Source organism: Callithrix jacchus, chromosome 12 (genome assembly GCF_049354715.1).
Source record: "Callithrix jacchus isolate 240 chromosome 12, calJac240_pri, whole genome shotgun sequence".
Lineage (NCBI taxonomy): Eukaryota > Metazoa > Chordata > Mammalia > Primates > Cebidae > Callithrix > Callithrix jacchus.
The window spans coordinates 16935321-16953931 of record NC_133513.1 but is presented as its reverse complement, the minus strand read 5'-3'; the positions used below and the strand labels follow the sequence as shown (position 1 = coordinate 16953931).

Here is an 18611-nt window from a genome sequence, read left to right as displayed (position 1 = left end):
ACTTACCTTGACTGTGGGGTGGTAATAGAGGGCTTACCTGTAGTTACCCCCTGAGCTTCTAGAAGCACGATTCACTTCCTCCTTGGGACAAGGGAGGGTCTGAGTGTGTTCACGTCACCCTCTTTTACTCACACCCTCTTTTACTCACACCCTCTTTTACACACAGTCATGTTTCTCCTTTAAACCTCATTTTGGGTCCTGCCTGACAAGCTTCTCTCTTGTCCTTTCTGGAAACATATAAAAGCAAACAAGCCTGATTTCTAAAACAAAAGAGGATGTTTTTAAAAGGAATCTTTAGACTGCACCATTTTCCGACTAGAATAAAGTTTCAACAAAGGGCTTGTGCCATTGCAGGATTCTTTTTCCTTGCTCCAGCTGCAGCTATTATCTTAGAAGAAGCCATAGATTTTGTCTTACCTTGTGAAGAACAAGAGTTGCTGTTTGTTACTTTTTTGTGCTTCCCAGAAGGAAAGAAAAAATTTACCATGTTTTTGTCAGGGAGGCCCAGGCCCCAGGAGGGAAATTTCCTCAAAGCTCTCACGGAACACAAGTCTTGCAGATATCAGTGGGTGATCAGAGTGTGGTGGGAGTCAGATGTATTTGCTTATATTCTTTTTTAAATTTGAGATGGAGTCTCGCTGTGTCACCCAGGCTGCAGTGCAGTGGCGTGATCTCGGCTCACTGCAACCTCCGCCTCCCACATTCAGGCGATTCTCCTGTCTCAGCCTCCCGAGTAGCTGGGATTACAGGTGTGTACCACCATGCCTGACTAATTTTTATATTTTTAGTAGAGATGGGTTTCATCATGTTGGCCAGGCTGGTCTCAAACTCCTAGCCTCAGTGATCCACCCACCTTGGCCTCCCAAAATGCTGGGATTATAGGCGTGAGCCACAGTGCCTGGCCATGTTTTTGCTTACATTCTGATGTCACATGGCAAGTGTCCTCTGGATTTAGTATATAGAGGTATTATGGTTGGTAAATATTTTCCAGGAACAGCCATGTAGAGTGAAGTAAATGGTTAGCAGCACCATGCTTAGCTCTCTTCTAGGTGGTCACTGGTGATGGTTTCTAAAAGACCTAGTGTCCTCTCCCTTATTTAAGACCCGAGATGACAGATACACAAGTGAATCCTGTGCTGGCTGCAAGCCCCCTGTTGGAGAGTTAACAAACTTGGAAATGCAAAATACTATCTATGCTATCTCAGATGCTATAGCAGTGTAAGACGTTTTGTACTTATTTCACCTGAAAGGTGTACTTATTTCACCTGAAGTTGGCAATGAAACAGGCTCTCAGTGTGTTTTATAGGCACAGGTGGAAATGAGACTAGATATCTGTCAGATAATCTGAGTGGATATTCTGTTTTTATGCCTCAAATTATTCTTTTGGCCTTTCCTGGCATCCTTTCCTTTGTTAAATCTCTTGCCTGGTGTAGCTGTGACAAAATCGTCTCACTGTAATGTGCTACACCTTGAGTGGGGTGTCTGTAAAGGGACTTGGCTGGAATTGGCTCACCTCATTGTTTTCCCTTGATTTAAGATGTCAGAAGTCTGGCCTCCTCACAGGCGATCAGGGACACAGAGCCCAGGCCACAGATGACTGCCCTTAATTCTTACACTCTTAAGGCTCTCAATTAGAGTTTGGTTCTCCAGTTCACATGAGATAGACTTGGATTGTGGTTTATACAGAGCCTTGTGGAAAATGCATGGCTTAGGACTTGACTTAGGTTAGGAGCTGTGTCCTGGGCTCAGTGGAGTCTGGGTTGACAGCCTCTGAACTGTTGGGGCCCCCTTTTCCCAGATCGCTGCGGAACCTGCTTGACGGTGAGATGGAGCACTCAGCTGCGCTTCGGCAAGAGGTGGACACGTTGAAAAGGAAGGTGGCTGAGCAGGAGGAGCGGCAGGGCATGAAGGTCCAGGCGCTGGCCAGGTAGGAGAGGGTGAGGGGCACAGAGGTAAGCATGTGGGGGCTTCCTTAAAACCTGAGCACATGTTCACCTGAACTTTTTAGTTTAAAAAAAAAAAGACTAAAACAAAAGATGTATGTATTTGAATTTAACTTATTTCATTGAGTAAATAATATGTATGCACCTGGTTCAAAATACGAAAGGTTCACCTGTGCAAGTCCCCCTTCTCTTATCCCAGCCACCCAGGTTGCTCCCTAGTGGAGGTCATCGTTACCGAGTCCAGAGATACTCCCTGTACACACAAGCAGATACATGAGCATAAACTGTTTTTCCTTTTCTTTTCCTTCTCCTCTTCCTCCCTTTCATCTTAATGTGAAATGGTAGTGTGTCCTATGCAGCATTCACTTGACATCTCAGAGATTGTTTTTGTTGGTCTGCATGGGGCTGCCCTCCACTTTTTAAGAGCTCCTGACATTTCCTTGTCTGACTGCATCAGAATTCGTTTAACCAGTCTGCTGACAGCCAGCCATTGAGATGGTTTCCAGTCTTTTGCTACTACTAATGCCATAGTGAACAACCTTTGCGTTTGTCATTTTCTTTCTGTATGAGTACATGTTTTGGAAATATTCCTGGAAGTAGGATTGCTGGGTCAAAGTGTGGGGCATTTGTATGTCTGCCGTGGGTGTGAGCCGTGTGTTCTACGGTGGCATGGGAGAGGGCTCCCTGCCACACAGCTGTGCCCACAGCCATGGGAGCCAACTTCTGGGTCTCTGATAACGTCAGGGGTGGAAATGGTGCTGGCAGGAAATTTTTCATTCCCATTTCTCTAATTAACAGTATGGTTGAGCCTCCTTATATCTAAAAGCCATTTAATTTCCTTTTCTGTCACTTTGTTTATGTAGTATTGAAGACAGCTGCAAAGTAAACTGCCCAGAGTCCCAGTTCACATGCTTTCCTGCTGAATTTGCTCATATACTAACTTTTTTTTTACTATACGTATAATCGATGCCTGTCCTTGTTTAGTCTACCTTCTAGCACTGCTTAGGAGTGCAAAAGCAGCTTTTATGGTTTCCATATAGGCCTCATGTTAACCATTTTTATGTATCTGGATGTGTTACTTGATTGAGTTAACACGGCATATTAAATTGCCCATTCCGGATTGGAATGGGCAATTTAATATGGTCAATTTAACATTCAGGTTGTTTCCAGTTTGTTCTCATTTTGGGTAAGATAAGCAGTTTATTGATTGTTCTTTAAATCTACTTTAAAATAAAACCACGAGATAAACATGTCTTGTGGATGTGTAAGGAAGCCCAGAGTTAAGTCAATTTATAGCAGCAGCTTTTAGCCCTCTGTGGCATGAGGTGCTGTGAATGGCTCTAATGTAATTATTTGGTATGTCTTATTGAATGTTGGCACTATGATCCTGTGATTAATTTCCATTCTTTGAGCTTTTCCCCTTTTCATCATATTTTAAAATGATAGCTCAAGAGCATCAGAGACAGTTAAATGACTGTTATAAATAGTGTAATATGTGCCTAGTTTGACATTTTCTCACCTGGACCACTCTTTTGCCTCACCATGCTGGAGTTCTGCAGTGTAATTGTATTTGATGTTCAAAATAAAGACTGAAGCCTTTAGAGACCCTGGTGCTGAGGGCTCTGAATCAGCAAAGAGAGAAAGAATGATATGCTATATCATTTTTTTTTTTTTTTTGAGATGGAGTCTTGCTCTGTTGCCAGTCTGGAATGCAGTGGTGTGATCTTGGTTCACTGCAACCTCCGCCTCCCAGGTTTAAGCAATTCCTCTGCCTCAGCCTCCTGAGTAGCTGGGATTACAGGCACATGCCACTGCACCTGGCTAACTTTTTGTATTTTAGTAGACATGGGATTTCACCATGGTGGCCATGATGGTCTCGATCTCCTGACCTTGTGATTTGCTGGCCTTGGCCTCCCTAACTGCTGGGATTACAGGTGTGAGCCACTGTGCCAGGCCTCCCTGTCATCTTAATGGGTTGTATTAGCAGTCAGCCTAGTCTTGACTCTCTGCATCATTATTTGCAAATTATGTGTTTCTGGGTGAATTGCTCAACTTCTGCACATGTGTGCTTCCCCATCTCTGAGATAGAGATGATGATCTCTTCCTGCCAAAGGGGCTGAATGAGGAAGAAAAGATGTGACAGTGCATATGGTAGTAGACACGAGCGAGGCGTCCTAAGTGTATTCCACAGGAAGAGTGTTTTAGTGCATGACAATTGTTGGGAAAATTTTATCCCATAAATGGAGCGGATAAAGCCAGTTTCCTAAACAGGAAGTTTTACAATCCCTATTTAAGCAGTGGGTAGCTAAGAGATTAAGGTGTGTGAAAGTTGGCAGTGTGCAGGCAGAAGGAACAGATATCTGTAAAACAGATGAATATTTCAAAAGGGGAAACTGGAAGTAGGGAAACTGATCAGTTGGGTATGTACATTTTCAGAAATTAACTTGCTGACATGTTCCGGATAGAGTTTATCTCTGACCATGGTCAGAACTTTCTTCTTGCTTCTGGCCACAGTAAAAGCACCTGTCACTGTTGGCTGACAGTGGCCTGCTTGGGCAGTTGGTGCCGGGATATGGGGTGCTGTAGCTTCTGGGGCACAGGGCAGGGCAGTGGAGTGTCACAGGCTGGAAGAAGAGGCTCAGTGCATCGGCGCTACCCTCTTCTCAGATGCGTGGGTGTTCAGGTGCAGGTTTCACAGTGCAGGTGGGTATGGCTAGGGCCTTATGGCATAAGTGCATGCCTTGTACTGACGGGGTCAGACCATGGCCTTCGTGCTTACTAGGTGTGTGACCTTGGGTGAGTTACTTAACTTCTCTGTTTCTATTTCCTTAGTGTTTTTCCTGTTTGTTTGTTTGTTTGTTTTTGAGACAGTGTCTTACTCTGTTGCCCAGGCTGGAATGCAGTTATGCGATCTCAGCTCACTGCAGCCTCCATCTCCTGGATTCAAGTACTTCTCCCACCTCAGCCTCTGAGTAGCTGGGACTACCGGTGTGTACCACCACATCCAGCTCATTTTTGTATCTTTTTGTAGAGATGGGGTTTTACCATGTTGCCCAGGCCGGTCCCAAACTCCTGAGCTCAAGTGATCTACTCGCCTCGGCCTCCCAAAGTGCTGGGATTATAGGTGTGAGCCACTGCGCTTGGCCTGTTTCCTTAGTTTTCAAATGGTAATAAGAAAACTCTTTACCTCATAGAGTTTTGTTGAATAAATAAAATGAGAGACCATGTATTGGCTCAGTATGCTTTATAAATACTCAGTAAATGTTAACTATCATTACCATTTTTCTTGAATATAATATTATGTTACTTTACTTCATCAGAAGTTCTATTTTAACAGTAGTAATGCAGAAAGAATTAGGAGCTAGTCTATTTCCTACTCAGAACAGTGAAATACTTGAATGCTAAGTGTGTGCTTGTGTATGTGTGTGTTTCACTGGCTCTGAGTTCATGGTTGTAAAACTGAGCATCACTGAGCAAATCTAGCATTTGATTACACATTCCTTTTGCTCAGAATTCCTGGCAAGGTCATGTAACTAGCCTGGTGCTTTTTGGCCCTGGGCAGCTGCAAGTTCCCGAGGCAGAGGCATAGTAATCATTTGCAATTAAGGATTTGTAAGTCATATTCCTCTAAATTATTGATTGCCCTGTTTCCTTTTAAATTTAGAAAACTCAAGCCATGAAACAGATGTTAAAAGAAAAAAGACACACATTTATATGACAAGTGGCTTGGAAGGAAGCAAGTAAATGGGTCCTTAGGTTATTACGGGGGTCATTTTCTGGTTCTTGTCTTTGTATTATAACGGTGGTAGCTCTTGCTGTGTAAGAAATTATCCTCAAACTTGGTCACTAAGAACAACAAATATTTGTTATCCCCCACAATTTCTGTGAGTCAGGACTCTGGGAATGGCTTAGCCAGGGCCTCAGGGTCTCTCATGAGGTTGCAGTCTTTCATGGGCCAGAGTTGCCGTCATGTGAAATCTTGACTAGGGTTGGAGTGTCCACTTGCAAGCTTCATCCTGTGGCTGTTGGCAGGAGGCATCAGCTCCTTGCCATGTGGGCCTCTCCGTGGGGCTGCTCCCAACACAGTAGCTGACTTCCCAGGGTGAGTAACCCAGGAGCAGGAGAGAGCACACCCAAGATGGAAGCCACCATGTTTTTAATAATCTAGCCTTGGAGGTGACACATGATTGCTTCTGCTGTATTCTGTAGTCACAGTCAACCTTGGTTCAGTGTTGGGGGAAACACAGTAGTGTGACTAGCAGGAAGCAGGGGTCACTGGAAGCCGTGAAGGCTGCCTGCTGTACCCATCAGGCATCTGCTTCCACCTGGGGCAGATACTACCTCTATTAATATTAGGGTCATCCAAACAAACAGACCAATAGCATGTATATGTATCTCTAGAAAGGGGTTTATTATAAGGTATTGGCTCATATAATTATGGGGGCTGAGAATTCCCAACAGCTGTCCTCTATAGGCTAGAGACCCAGAAAAGGTTATGGTGTAGTTCAAAGGCCCAAGAGCCAGAGAACCTGTAGTATAGATTCCCATCTGAGTCTGAAGGCCTAAGAGCCAGGAGTGCTGAGGGCAGGGGAAGAGCCGTGTCCCAGCTCAAGCAGTCAGGCTGGGAGAGAACTCACCTTCTTTTTCTTCTACTCAGGCCCTTTGTGGAATGGATGATGCTTGCCCACATTGGTGAGGGCCATCTGTTTCACTCAGTCCATAAATTCACATGCTAATCTCTTCCAGAAACACCATTACGGGCTAGCTATCTGGGCATCCAGTGGCTCGGACACATGGATACGCAAAATTAGTCATCACACTCCCCCAGTTTTCCTTGGTGGATCCTTGCTCCTTCCCCTCTGTGGTTTGATGGGACTGCCCCTACCCACTGCCCCACAGGACTCCAGAGGAGGGCAGCCCATCTAGGCCTGGACAGTTAGGTTGCTCCATCCACTGGCCATCATGCAGGCTTTATAGGAGGGCATGTGGTCAAGATGGTCTGATAAGAGCCAGTTATAGCATCCTTGAGAGGATGGTGCCAGCCAGGAGTCATTGTCATCTATCTTTGCTATTTTGTGAGGAGATTCTAACCCCACATGAGAACCATGCAGTGGAGAAATGGAGGGAGAGAGATATCAACAGTTCCTGATAGTCTCCTTTGAGCTTCTGGATCTGATCTTTGCTGAAGCTGTCTTTCCTCTGGACTTTTCATGTATGTGAACCAATAAATTACTTTCATTACTTGAGCAATTTGTGATGGTTTTCTCCATTATACTCTTAAGAGTCCTCAATGAACAAGCCCCTTGTTTGGTTATTAGGGATTGGAGCATGTCGTATTTTCTCTGCACCTAAGTAGACATGTCATCTCAACCTGCCAGGTCCAGGCAGGGGCTTCTGGTTGGTTGAGAGTCACGAAGGTGGTGGAGAAAGTGTTCCTTGGGGGAACCGCCTGGACTGCTTCTCAAAGCACCTCTCCAGACTTCCCTTCCTGTGTCTCATTGGGGCCGGTCTTGAGATGACTCTTCTGTTGTGACTATTCCTTACTTCGGGGCAGTTCTACGGCACTCACATGAACATGTTGTCAGCTGTATGGCTGGGGCCATTCTCTTAATGCTCTGAGCCTCTGGTTCTTTACCTGTTTAGAAACTTAAAGGGGTTTTGGGTGGCATGAGCACTCTCCCTCCTTCCTCCTTTGTGCAGTAGCATAAAGCATCATGTTGACGCGTCATGGTCACTGCTGGCTTTGGAGGGCTGTGGCCAACCCTTAGACCCAGCACAGTGACTCTGGTCCTAGCTCTACCACAACTTCTTAACTCTCATTTGCCACACCGACACTGACATGCTTTTGATGGCAGAAACTCACACCGAATTAGCTTGGGTCACTGGGGGAATTTTTTCTTGCAGTGGCTGGGAAATCCAAGGACAGGTCACTTTCTTCAAGCACTGTGAGACTCAGGTCCCTGAAGACACCAGTGCTTTATCCCTCCATCTTCCCTTGGCCCCATATCCTCTGTGCGCTGGTGTCATTCTTAGGAAGGTCCTTTGCACAGAGCAAAAATGGCCTCTGGTGGCACTAAGCCTTGCATGGGATCCAAAGGAAGAGACTCTTTTTCCTAATGTCTATATATAACATTTTAGAGAAGTTTTTTTTTTTTTTTTGAAATGGAGTCTTGTTTTGTCACCCAGGCTGGAGTGAAATGGTGCAATCTTATCTCACTAAAACCACCGTCTCCTGGGTTCAAGCGATTCTCCTACCTCAGCCTCCCAAGTAGCTGGAATTACAGGTGCCTGGCTAATTTTTGTATTTTTAGTAGAGATGGGGTTTCATGATGTTGGCCAGCCTGGTCTCGAACTCCTGACCTCAAATGATGCACCTGCCTCAGCTTCCCAAAGTGCTGGGATTACAGGCATGAACCACTGTGCCCAGCCTAGGAAAGGCTTTTTATTGGGCATGTTATGGTTAAGAGTGAGCAGAGGGCCATGATTGACAGGCTTGCCAGGTCCCCAAAGCAAGCAGTAGGCAGCAAAACCATGTCTCTTGTATTTTCTCTTAGGATTGTTGGGTTGATTACATAAGCTGAGGCTCCTAAGCACTCAGCTGAGCTCCAGGCCCTCAGTAAGTGCTCAGTGAATGTCACCTAATTTATTCTTGGCTGGTGCCTTGGCTCTAGGTGGCTGGGGATGCTGAGGTGAGGCCAGAATCTCCTGGGCCCTTCTCTAGTCCAAGCCTCCCCTGCAGTGAGCATCTTACAGCCCTTGGCCCCTGGCATTCATTAGACCGTCAGCTCCTCTTGGTGTTATTTTTCCAGCCCTCCCTGCCCAGTGTGCATCCCTTTGTTTATTTGTCCCTGCTGGGCTGCTGAGCAGTGAGAGCTTCCGTGACAGTGTTGTGTGTGTGAGATTGAGAACTGTACTGTGCAACCTGGAAGGGCCTTGGGAGCCCTGCTCAGATCATGCTGTTCTGCATCCCAGGAGACCTTCATTGCCTTTAAATCTCATACTCCACCCAAGGCTCAGCCTCTGCCTTCCTTTGCTTTTAAATCATTGGAGAAATATGAAGACTGTCATGTCCTTTGGAAAAAGGACAGTACATTTTTTCAGTCTCCATCCAAAGGCACTGATTATGTTTTTACTACAAGAGGAAAATGGTGAGAGTTGAGAAGGTCAGGCATACTGACTTGAATTATGGGGGGCTACTGGCTTGAATTTGAGCCCAGCCTGGGCCAGGGATGGCCTTCGGAACCAAGGGTCTGGGCCTTTTCAGTGCTCTCTCTCCAGTTCAGAATGCCTGCTGTAGCGGGAAAAAGTCAGTAGGCTTCATCCTGCTGCCAACTCTGCGGCTGGAGTCCTGTCTAGGCGCAACAGGAAAGATTGTTGTTATTGATTAGCAATGTCTGCTGTGCACATGGAAAGGGGATGTGGTGGCAAGCCTGCCAAGAATTTGTCATCCGTATGGTAGCACTTTTGGAGTCTTGGAAACTGCTTGAGATAAGGTCCCCAGGCCAAGATGTCAGCATTGTACATGAGACTGAAAAAAGGAGATAATTTGTCACTTTTTTTTTTGAGAGGCAATTTTGCTTTGTCTCCCAGGCTGGAGTTCAGTGGCATAATCTTGGCTCACTGCAACCTCTGCTTCCTAGGTTCAAGTGATTGTTCTGCTTCACTCTCCTGAGTAGCTGGGACTACAGGCGTGTGCCACCACATCTGACTAATTTTTGTATTTTTAGTAGACACGGGGTTTCACCATGTTGTCCAGGCTGGTCTCGAACTCCTGACCTTAAGTAATCTGCTTGCTCGCCTCCCAAAGTGCTAGGATTACAGGCGTGAGCCACTGCGCCTGAGCTGTCACTTTTTCATGAAGCCCACGTTATTCTGTTCTGTTTGGTAAAAGAAACATGCTCTGGAGGAATATCTTAAATCCATGTTGTAAAATAATATGAAATTTTGCTCTTAGGCTTAGTAGAGACCAGAAATAAGACCCAGTTTTTGCTACATGCCTTTCAAAAATTAACACTTGCTTTGTTGTCTGATTTAAGAAGCCTGTGTTTATGGATGAGAGGCGGGGAAGAAGAGAGGGGTTCCTTTACTAGAAGAAGAATTGCTATAGTGGACATGGTATTGTCTTCCTGAAAGCCCTTGCTGCACTTCTCTCACACCAGAGTATAAGCCAAAGCTTTTTTTTTTTCTTGGTTTGTGGTAGGGGTAGAACTCTCTCAAGCACCAACCTTTAACATTGACTAATCTGGTGAAGATAATTCCATCTCTTTTGTACAGTGATTGGTTCAGGTTCCCATGGCATGAGTCAGTGAGGTATGGTGTTTCGACTCAGTTCAGACAGTGGACATGTGACCTACTTCTGGCCTCAGAGGTATGGTTGGAGGTTTGTTGGAACTTTGCAGGAAGATTCTCCCTTGGTCATTGGGTGGTTGCCTTCTTCTGGAGCATGTGCTATAAGGGTTTAAAGACGAACTACTTTAGCTTTTTACTAGCAGGAGGGGAGGCAACCTTAGGGTGAGGCTTATGCTACAGCTTGGAATGAAGGGGAAGGGTAGAGAACTGGGCATGATGACATCACTAGGCTCCTGGATCAGCCTACCTGGTCAAGAGCTACCTCTTGACTTTCTAGTTGTATAGGCCGGTAAAACTCTTTTTCTGTTCAAGTGAGTTTGAGTGGGGCTTTCTGTTTCTGACTACATGAATATAGGAGGCTTTGTTGGCCAGGCACGGTGGCTCATGCCTGTAATCCCAACACTTAGGCAGTCCGAGGTGGGCGGATCACTTGAGGTCAGGAGTTCTAGACCAGCCTGGTCAACCTGGCAAAATCCTGTCTCTACCAAAAATACAAAAATTAGCCGGATGTGGTGGTGCATGCCTGTAATCTCAGGTACTCTGGAGGCTGAGACAGGAGAATAAGAGCATCATGTGGGCTCAGGAGGCAAAGGCTGCAGTGAGCTGAGATTGGCCACTGTACTCCAGACTGGGCAACAGAGCAAACCCCTTAAAAAAAAAAAAAAAGAAGGCTTTGTGCATCGTCTGATACCCAATCATGAGCCCGGTCAGGTCCCTCTGAGATACACTTCCATGGGAGCATGTTCCTGAATAGCATTATTATTGACAGTCACAGTCCGGGTTGTCGTTCATGCACCACCTGTCTTCCCTTTTAGACTGTGTGATCCATGAGAGCAGTGACCTGTCTTTACACCGAGCATAGTCCCTGACATTGCTCGGTCATATTGGCTAAATGAGGGAGTGAAGGGACCGTGGAGCCAGTGACAGTGTCAGTTGGTAAGAGTGTCACTGAGAAATGTCAGTGCTTCTAGCACCTTGATGGTTGTCCTTTTGTTGGCATCTTCTCTTGGCACAAAGTAGACAGGCTAGGCTTTAGACCTGCGGATGGTCATTTGCCCCAAAATACTATCTTGGGGCAAATGACCATCTGCAGGTCAAATGACCATCCACATGCTTATGCATTTTCTGGGAATTGGGACTTTCTGGAACCCCCTCAGCTGTTCATTAGAATCTTACCACGTAGAGGCCAGGTGTGGCTCACGCCTCTAATCCCAGTCCTTTGGACGGCTGAGGTGGGCAGATCACTTGTGCCCAGGACACCAGCTAGGGCAACATGGTGAGACCCTTTCTCCACAAAAATTGCAACAATTAGCCGTGCGTGGTAGTGCACAGCTGTAGTCTCAGCGAATCAGGAGACTGAGGTGGGAGAATCACCTGAGCTCAGGAGGTCAAGGCTGCAGAGCTGTGATTGTACTATTGTACTCCAGCCTGGGAGACAGAGTGAGGCCCTATCTCTCACACACACACACACACACACACATACACACACACACACACACACAAACACACACACACACACGAAAAAAAGAAGGAGTCTTACCATTTAGAGTAGGTAGTAGGTGACAGAAACCCACCCTAAATTACCTATGAAAAAGTGTAATTGATTGGCTCATGAAACTTACACCTTTAGGAGAAAAGCTAGCTTTTCGCTGGGCTGGATCAAAGCTCTCAGCAGGTGTCATGCAGTCTTCATGCCTTTCCATGTCTCCTCTCTTTCCCTTGGTCTTGGCTTTATTCTTAAGTCACTCTTCTCTTGTGGTGACAAGAGGGCCCCCAAGGGCCCCAGCCTGAATCCCATCAGTTTAATACCACCAGTGGGAGGAGAGGACTTGTTTCCAGAAGCTCTGGAGAAGTCCTGGGATTCACTCTCATTTCCTGGGCCAGCTGTGTTACTTTTGCTGCCGAAGCCTGGGTCCCATTCCCCTGGAGCTGGGGGTGGCTGGCTTTCCCTCACCTGAACGCCATAGAACAGGAAAAAAAGTGGAGAGTTTCCTCAAAAGGAAAACCAGGATGTTCCCCCCATCAGACTGAGCTGGGGAGGGGGGCAGTGAATGCGGTGAGGTGCAGCCTGCAGATGTCCTCGGCAGTGGGTTGCTTCCACAGAGGGCTTGTGACACTTGGATTCTGTTGATTTTCCAGAGTAACACTACTGTGCTGTCACTCCTGTGCCAGCTGTCTTGTGCAGCCTGTCTCAGTAGGTGAAATCGGGGCTCAGCCATTCTAAGTGGTAGTCCAAAGGTCTTTGTGCTGTGTTCTCTTATTGTGCTTTTCCTTGGCTAGATAATTTTGGTCTGATATAATCTGACCTTATTAGCAAACCCCTGGTCTAGTTCCTTTGGCATATTTAGACTTGATCTTAGCAGACTCAGTATCTATTTTAAATAAAAATATTTGGTAACACCCCCTTCACTATTCCTAAATGAAATTTGTAGCAAATATAACCTACCTACACAAGTAATTAAAAAAATCAGTGTAACACTACTGTAATTTGAAAGGGAAATGAAAGGAAAGTAATTTATAATACAAAATAGATTTCAGTACATATTGGTCAGGTGCAACTCTGCTAGGAAACATGCTGACATCAAGTGCTTGCACCTACTTCTCATGCATGAGTTTTGATTTAGAGAAGGTAAGAAGATCGGAAGTCATTCTTTAGAAGGAATACAGAAAAAAAGCAGAGAGTGGGCGGAGTGTAAAGTAAATGTGGCATAGTCAGTATATATTAAAGGCATTCCTTTCAAGGCTTAGATGATAAGTAAGGTTTCCACCTACATGAATGGCCACAGGATGATTGAAAGGATTGCAGGAGGTAGGCTGATCTTGGTTGTATGGTACTGACTTGGCCTTTCAGGACAGTTGGTATCCTCGGCCCGATGCTGTAAATCTTGGTAGGGCTAATGGAAAGGGGTCCTGATCTGGATCCCAAGAGAGGTTGTTGGATCTTGTGCAAGAAATAATTCAGGAGTAAGTCCTTAAAGTGAAAGTAAGTTTATTAGAGAAAGTAACGAATCAAAAGAATGGCTACTCCCAGTGCAGTGGCGTGGGCGGTGGACTTAGAGTACTTATGGTTATTTCTTGATTATATGCTAAATAAGAGGCAGATTACTCTTGGGTTTTCCAGGAAAGGGGCAGGATTTCCCGGAACTGACGGTTGCTCCCCCTTTTTGGGGTAACTTAGGGACATTGCCATGGCATTTGTAAACCGTCATGGTGCTGGTGGGAGTGTCTCTTAGCATGCTTATGCATTCTAATTAGCATATATGAGCAGTGAGGATGGCAAGAGGTCATTTTAATCACCACCTTGGTTTTGCTGGGTTTTGGCTGGCTTCCTTACAGTATCCAGTTTTATCATCAGGTCTTCGTGCCCTGTATCTTGTGATGCCAGTCCTCCTGACCTCCTGTCTCATTCTGTGACTAGGAATACCTGACTTCCTGGGAATGCGGCCCAGTAGGTCTCAGCCCATTTTGGCCAGCTCCTATTCCACATGAAGCTGTTATGGTTCAAACAGCTCTGACAGTAGCACCCATCATCCTTGTGGTGATTCAGACTGGATTTTATTGTACTTCTAGAAGGCAGCATTGTCCCCAGTGAGAATCTCTGTTTTAGCTCTTTACCTAGTGTTCTCCTTTTCAAGACAATTTGCAAATGTATCGGAATTTTGTGTGCAAGGTCCCTTTCAGTTACCATGATCTTTTTCAGTCCTTGTCCAGAGACTGTATCCAGTCTACAGTGAACTCGCTGTTGAGCACCTGCTGCGCATGTGACCCACTCTGGTTCTCCCATCATTCGCATCTCCTTGGGTGTTAAGCTCACTTTCCTGAGGTCACTGGCTTTTTCCCTTGGCTAAGTCTCATGAGCTGAGTGAGTTGTGCCCTTCTTCATTGTTAAGCACATGCTTATCAGCAGCTGGCTGGTTTCATGATACACCCTAGATCAGCCAAGGAGTGTTGAGTGCATGGGGTGGGTAGGGCTGGTGTGCGGGGCCAGGGGTGAGTACAAGATACACATGTCAGTCAGGAGGGAAGATGGCTTAGGAGGAGCTGTTTTCCTGCAGTTTGATGCTACTGATGAAATTCAGTCACAGATGAATGACTGATACTGTTTTTATTTGTTTGTTTTTGAGATGGAGTTTTGCTCTTGTTGCCCAGGATGGAGTGCGGTGGCATGATCTCAGTTCCCTGCAACCTCCACTTCATGGGTTCAAGCGATTATCCTGCCTCAGTCTCCCAAGTAACTGGGATTACAGGTGCCCACCGACACACCTGGCTAATTTTTTGGATTTTTAGTAGAGACAGGGAGGGTTTCATCATGTTGGCTGGTTCTGAACTCCTGGCCTCAGGTCATCCACCCTCCTCTGCCTCCCAAAGTGCTGGGATTACAGGTGTGAGCCATCACTCCTGGCTGATATTGTTTATTTGTTGATTCACTAATCAAACATGACTAAGCTTCTTTGTGAAGCTTAGTCAATCAGAGAGAAATGAGATACAGCTGATTCTGTCCTGTGGGTGCTGGAAATTGAAGGAAAGGATATGCAAGCAAATACTTTAACTTCTGGGCTGATAGTTCCAGAAGTTCCACTTCCGTGCGGTCACTCTTAGCAGGAAGTGTCGTATGGGGCAGGTGTGGATGTCAGTCCTGCTTTTCAGGGCTAGGGCGAGGGTGACACAAGTGAGGACCTAAGCTGTTCAATTTAAGGTGGTGCTTGTTCTCAGGGTCATGCAAGGGCTTCTACCACTTCCAGATGTGTGATCTTAGATGGCCATTTTACCCCTAATGCTCCCTATCTAGAAAACCATGATGTTAATAGACTCTCCCTTAGAAAGAGGATAAAGATCTTTTACTTCTGATTTTTTGTATTTTTTTTGTAGAGACAGGGTTTCACCATGTTGCCCAGGCTGCTCTCCAACTCCTGGGCTCAAGTGATCTGCTCACCTCAGCCTCCCAAAGTGCTGGGATTACGGACTTGAGGTACCACATCCCACCTACAGCTATATAACATGTTATATCATATTAAAAGTTTTAAAATATATGTCATTATATGATACATTAAAATATCTTAAAATGTATAGATACCTCATAATGTTCAATCTTATGATTTTGTATTTAGCACTTGAGAAGAGAATTTCCTGATTTACTAGGAGAATAGCTAGTTACATATCACTTTGGGTGCCTTTCTTACACTTGGATAGTGACAAGAGAGAAAGCCTACAAACTAAAAAAAAAGAAAGAGGATAAAGATATAATGGATGTCAAGTGCTAAGCACATTGAGTACCCTTCGTAAGTACTGAGTAAAATGATGATTACTGTTGCTTTCATGGAAGTAAATTATGCCTCCTTTTCAAGCCTGCAAAAAGTCATTTTCTGGAGTTAATCTAGCCTACTGTTGCTCAGATGTAACTAACTTCCTAATAAAGAATTCCCTGGGTTGAAGAGCTGAATATGTTGCTTAAACTTTGCTGAACATCACAGTTACCTGGGGAGCTTTTAAAATGGTTATGTCCAGGCTGCCCTCCAGACCAATTAAATCAGAATCTCTGGAGCTAAGACCCAGACGCTCAGGTAATTCCAGTGTGCAGCCAAGGTTGACAACTGGTGGCATAGAGCAGCGTTTCTCAAACCTTAATGTAGCCACCAAGCACCTGAGGCTCAGGTTAGAATTTAAATTCTCATCGAGCAGGTCTGGAGTGGAGCCTGATATCATGGAGGTCTAATAAGCTCCCAGGTGATGCTGATGCTGCTGGTTCCTAGCCCACACTTTAAGTAGCAAGGACTTAGAGAGAATGCCGGCAGTGGTCTGAACGGATAAGCTCATTGAAATCAGCCTTACAAAGGCTGATTTTTAACTCAGAACCAATGGGGGCTGATTTCTTGTTGATTGGCTAGTTCAAAAAATATAAAGAATACTATGACCCACTGCAACAATTAGCACTACTAACATTTGTCATTTTTGTTTTAGATTTTATTTTTAAGTGAACCATAAACAACGTGTAGGTTTGTGCTATGGTTTGAAGGTTGTCCCTCTAAAACTCATGTTGAAAATTACCAAGCAACAGTATAAACAGGTGGTGACCTGAGAGGTGATTAGATCGTGAGGACTCCACCCCCATGACTGGGGTGGGGAGAGGGTGGGATTCATACTGTTATAAAAGGGTCAGTTCGGCTCCCTTTTCAGTTCCTGCCTTCTGATACCTGATAATTTAGCGAAGGTCCTCGCCAGATGCCAGCACCTTGATCTTCGGCTTCCCAGCTTAAAGAACTCTGAGAAGAGAAATTTCCACTCATTATGAATTACCAGGTCTCAGGTATTCGGTTATAGTAGCCCCAAAGAGATGGAGACAGCTTATTTTGTGGGTTTTTAAGGATCTGCCTGTGAGCTTTCAACATGCACCCATTCTGCAGCTGGCTTTGCTCACTCAATGTGAAGTTGAATGCTTTCAGTTTAAGGGGTACACAGGTGGGATTCTACCATGGAATTCTACCATGGAATTCTGCCATGCCTGAGATTTGTTAAGGGAACTCTTGTTTTCATACTTTAAAAAATAACCTTTAAATTGGGAAAGCTGCATAACAACTCAAAATGGGGAAAAGAGTCCCAAATCCCGTGCCCCTAACATGATTATTTTCATTCTTAGTTCACTTAAGGATATTTTTATAGTCATACCACTGTTTGTTGTATACATACAATTTATATTGTTTGTTTCTATGTAAACTTCAAATTATATTTAAATGCAAGAGTCTTTCCCCCTGCACATAAATGAAATGTGTAAGTTTGGATCTTTAAGGTTTTTCCCTAAAATTAGGGCTTTTCCCCACTGTACATAAAAGTAATTTTCAAGTTAGAAGTCTTAAGTCTGGGAAAACCAGCAAAGGTTAAAGGGGAGAACCACCTGAACACAATTACCATCAACATGTTTTTTATGGGGCATTTTATTGCAGTTTATTTTTATGTGTATATGTGTTTTATATCATTCAGATCATTCTGAATCTACAAATTGAGGTCTGCTTTGAAAACATCTTTTTTGTTAAAATAATACAATAAACAACAGACTTTTTCTCACGTTATTCAGTTACATGGATATCGCTTTGATAGCTTTGTGGAGTTCTGTGTTTGGATATGTCCTTGTTTCTCACATCATTCCTTTTTCTTAACCACTTTTTTCCCTTTTAGGATTAGTATTTCTATGAACATGTATTTTTATAAACCTATTCCACCTTTTAAAAATAATTTCCGGCCAGGTGCAGTGGCTCACACCTGTAATCTCAACACTCAGGGAGGCTGAGGTGGGCAGATCACAAAATCAGGAGTTGGAGACCAAGCTGGCCAGCTTGGTGAAACCCTGTCTCTACTAAAAGTACAACAAATAAGCCACACATGGTGGTGCGCGCCTGTAGTCCCAGCTACTCGAGAGGCTGAGGCAGGAGAATCACTTGGACCCAGGAGGCAGAGGTTGCAGTGAGCTGAGATCGAGCCACTGTACTCCAGCCTGGGCAATAAAGCGAGACTCTGTCTCGAAAAAACAAAAAAAACAAAACAACAAAACTCATTTTCTTAAGCTAGATTCCAAAAAGTGAAATTCCCACGTTAGATGGTAAGCATGTTTGTAAAGGCTCTTGGTCTTGTATTATGAAAATCCTTTCCTAAAGAGCGTCCTCTCTTTTAGTCCCATGACAGTGTGAGAGCGCCTGACCCCAGGTGATTTTTGTCTCTGTAGCATGCGGTAGAGTACTTGGTGGTTTCCACCTGGGTTTGCATTGCAGCTGCTTCCAGTCTTGTGAGATTGTAGGTAACACTGCAGTGGGTATCTCAGCATCTGTGTTTCTGTCAGTTTCTTTCCTTCATGTGCATTTCCAGAAGCAGTATCTCAGAGCAAAATACGTGATTTTTCTTTTCTTTTTTTCTTTTTTTTGAAACAGACTCTTGCCCTCTTGCCCAGGCTGGAGTGCAGTGGCACTATCTCAGCTCACTGCAACCTCCATCTTCCAGGTTTAAGCGATTCTCCTGCCTCGGTCTCCAGAGTAGCTGAGATTACAGGCATGCACCATCATGCCCAGCTAATTTTTGTATTTTTAGTAGAGAGGGGGTTTTGCCATGTTGGCTAGGCTGGTTTCGAACTCCTGACCTCAAGTGATCCATGCGGCTGGGCCTCCCAAAGAGCCGAGATTACAGGTGTGAGCCACTGCACCTGGTCAAAAGATAGGAATGTTTTCACGGCCTGAGTTCTTGGCTGCAGGCTCATCAGAACTTGAGCTAGTTCTACCAACATTCATCACTGCTTGGCTCCTGCTTCTGTGGCTGTGGAAGGTGACGGTATCCTTG

The 18611-nt window shown here is 44.9% G+C and overlaps 1 protein-coding gene across 8 annotated transcripts in view; it reads left to right on the top strand.

Annotated features, from left to right (window-relative positions):
* SNX29 (sorting nexin 29) overlaps window positions 1-18611 on the top strand; it is a 591074-nt gene that overhangs the window by 137321 nt on the left and 435142 nt on the right. For all 8 annotated transcript variants that reach the window (XR_013524649.1, XR_013524648.1, XM_078344734.1 and 5 more), the window contains one exon: window positions 1799-1927. Coding sequence is in view for 6 of the 8 variants with exons in the window: in XM_078344734.1 (XP_078200860.1) it covers window positions 1799-1927 (129 nt within the window). In the remaining 2 variants the exon portion in view is untranslated. The remainder of the gene's footprint in view (window positions 1-1798; window positions 1928-18611) is intronic.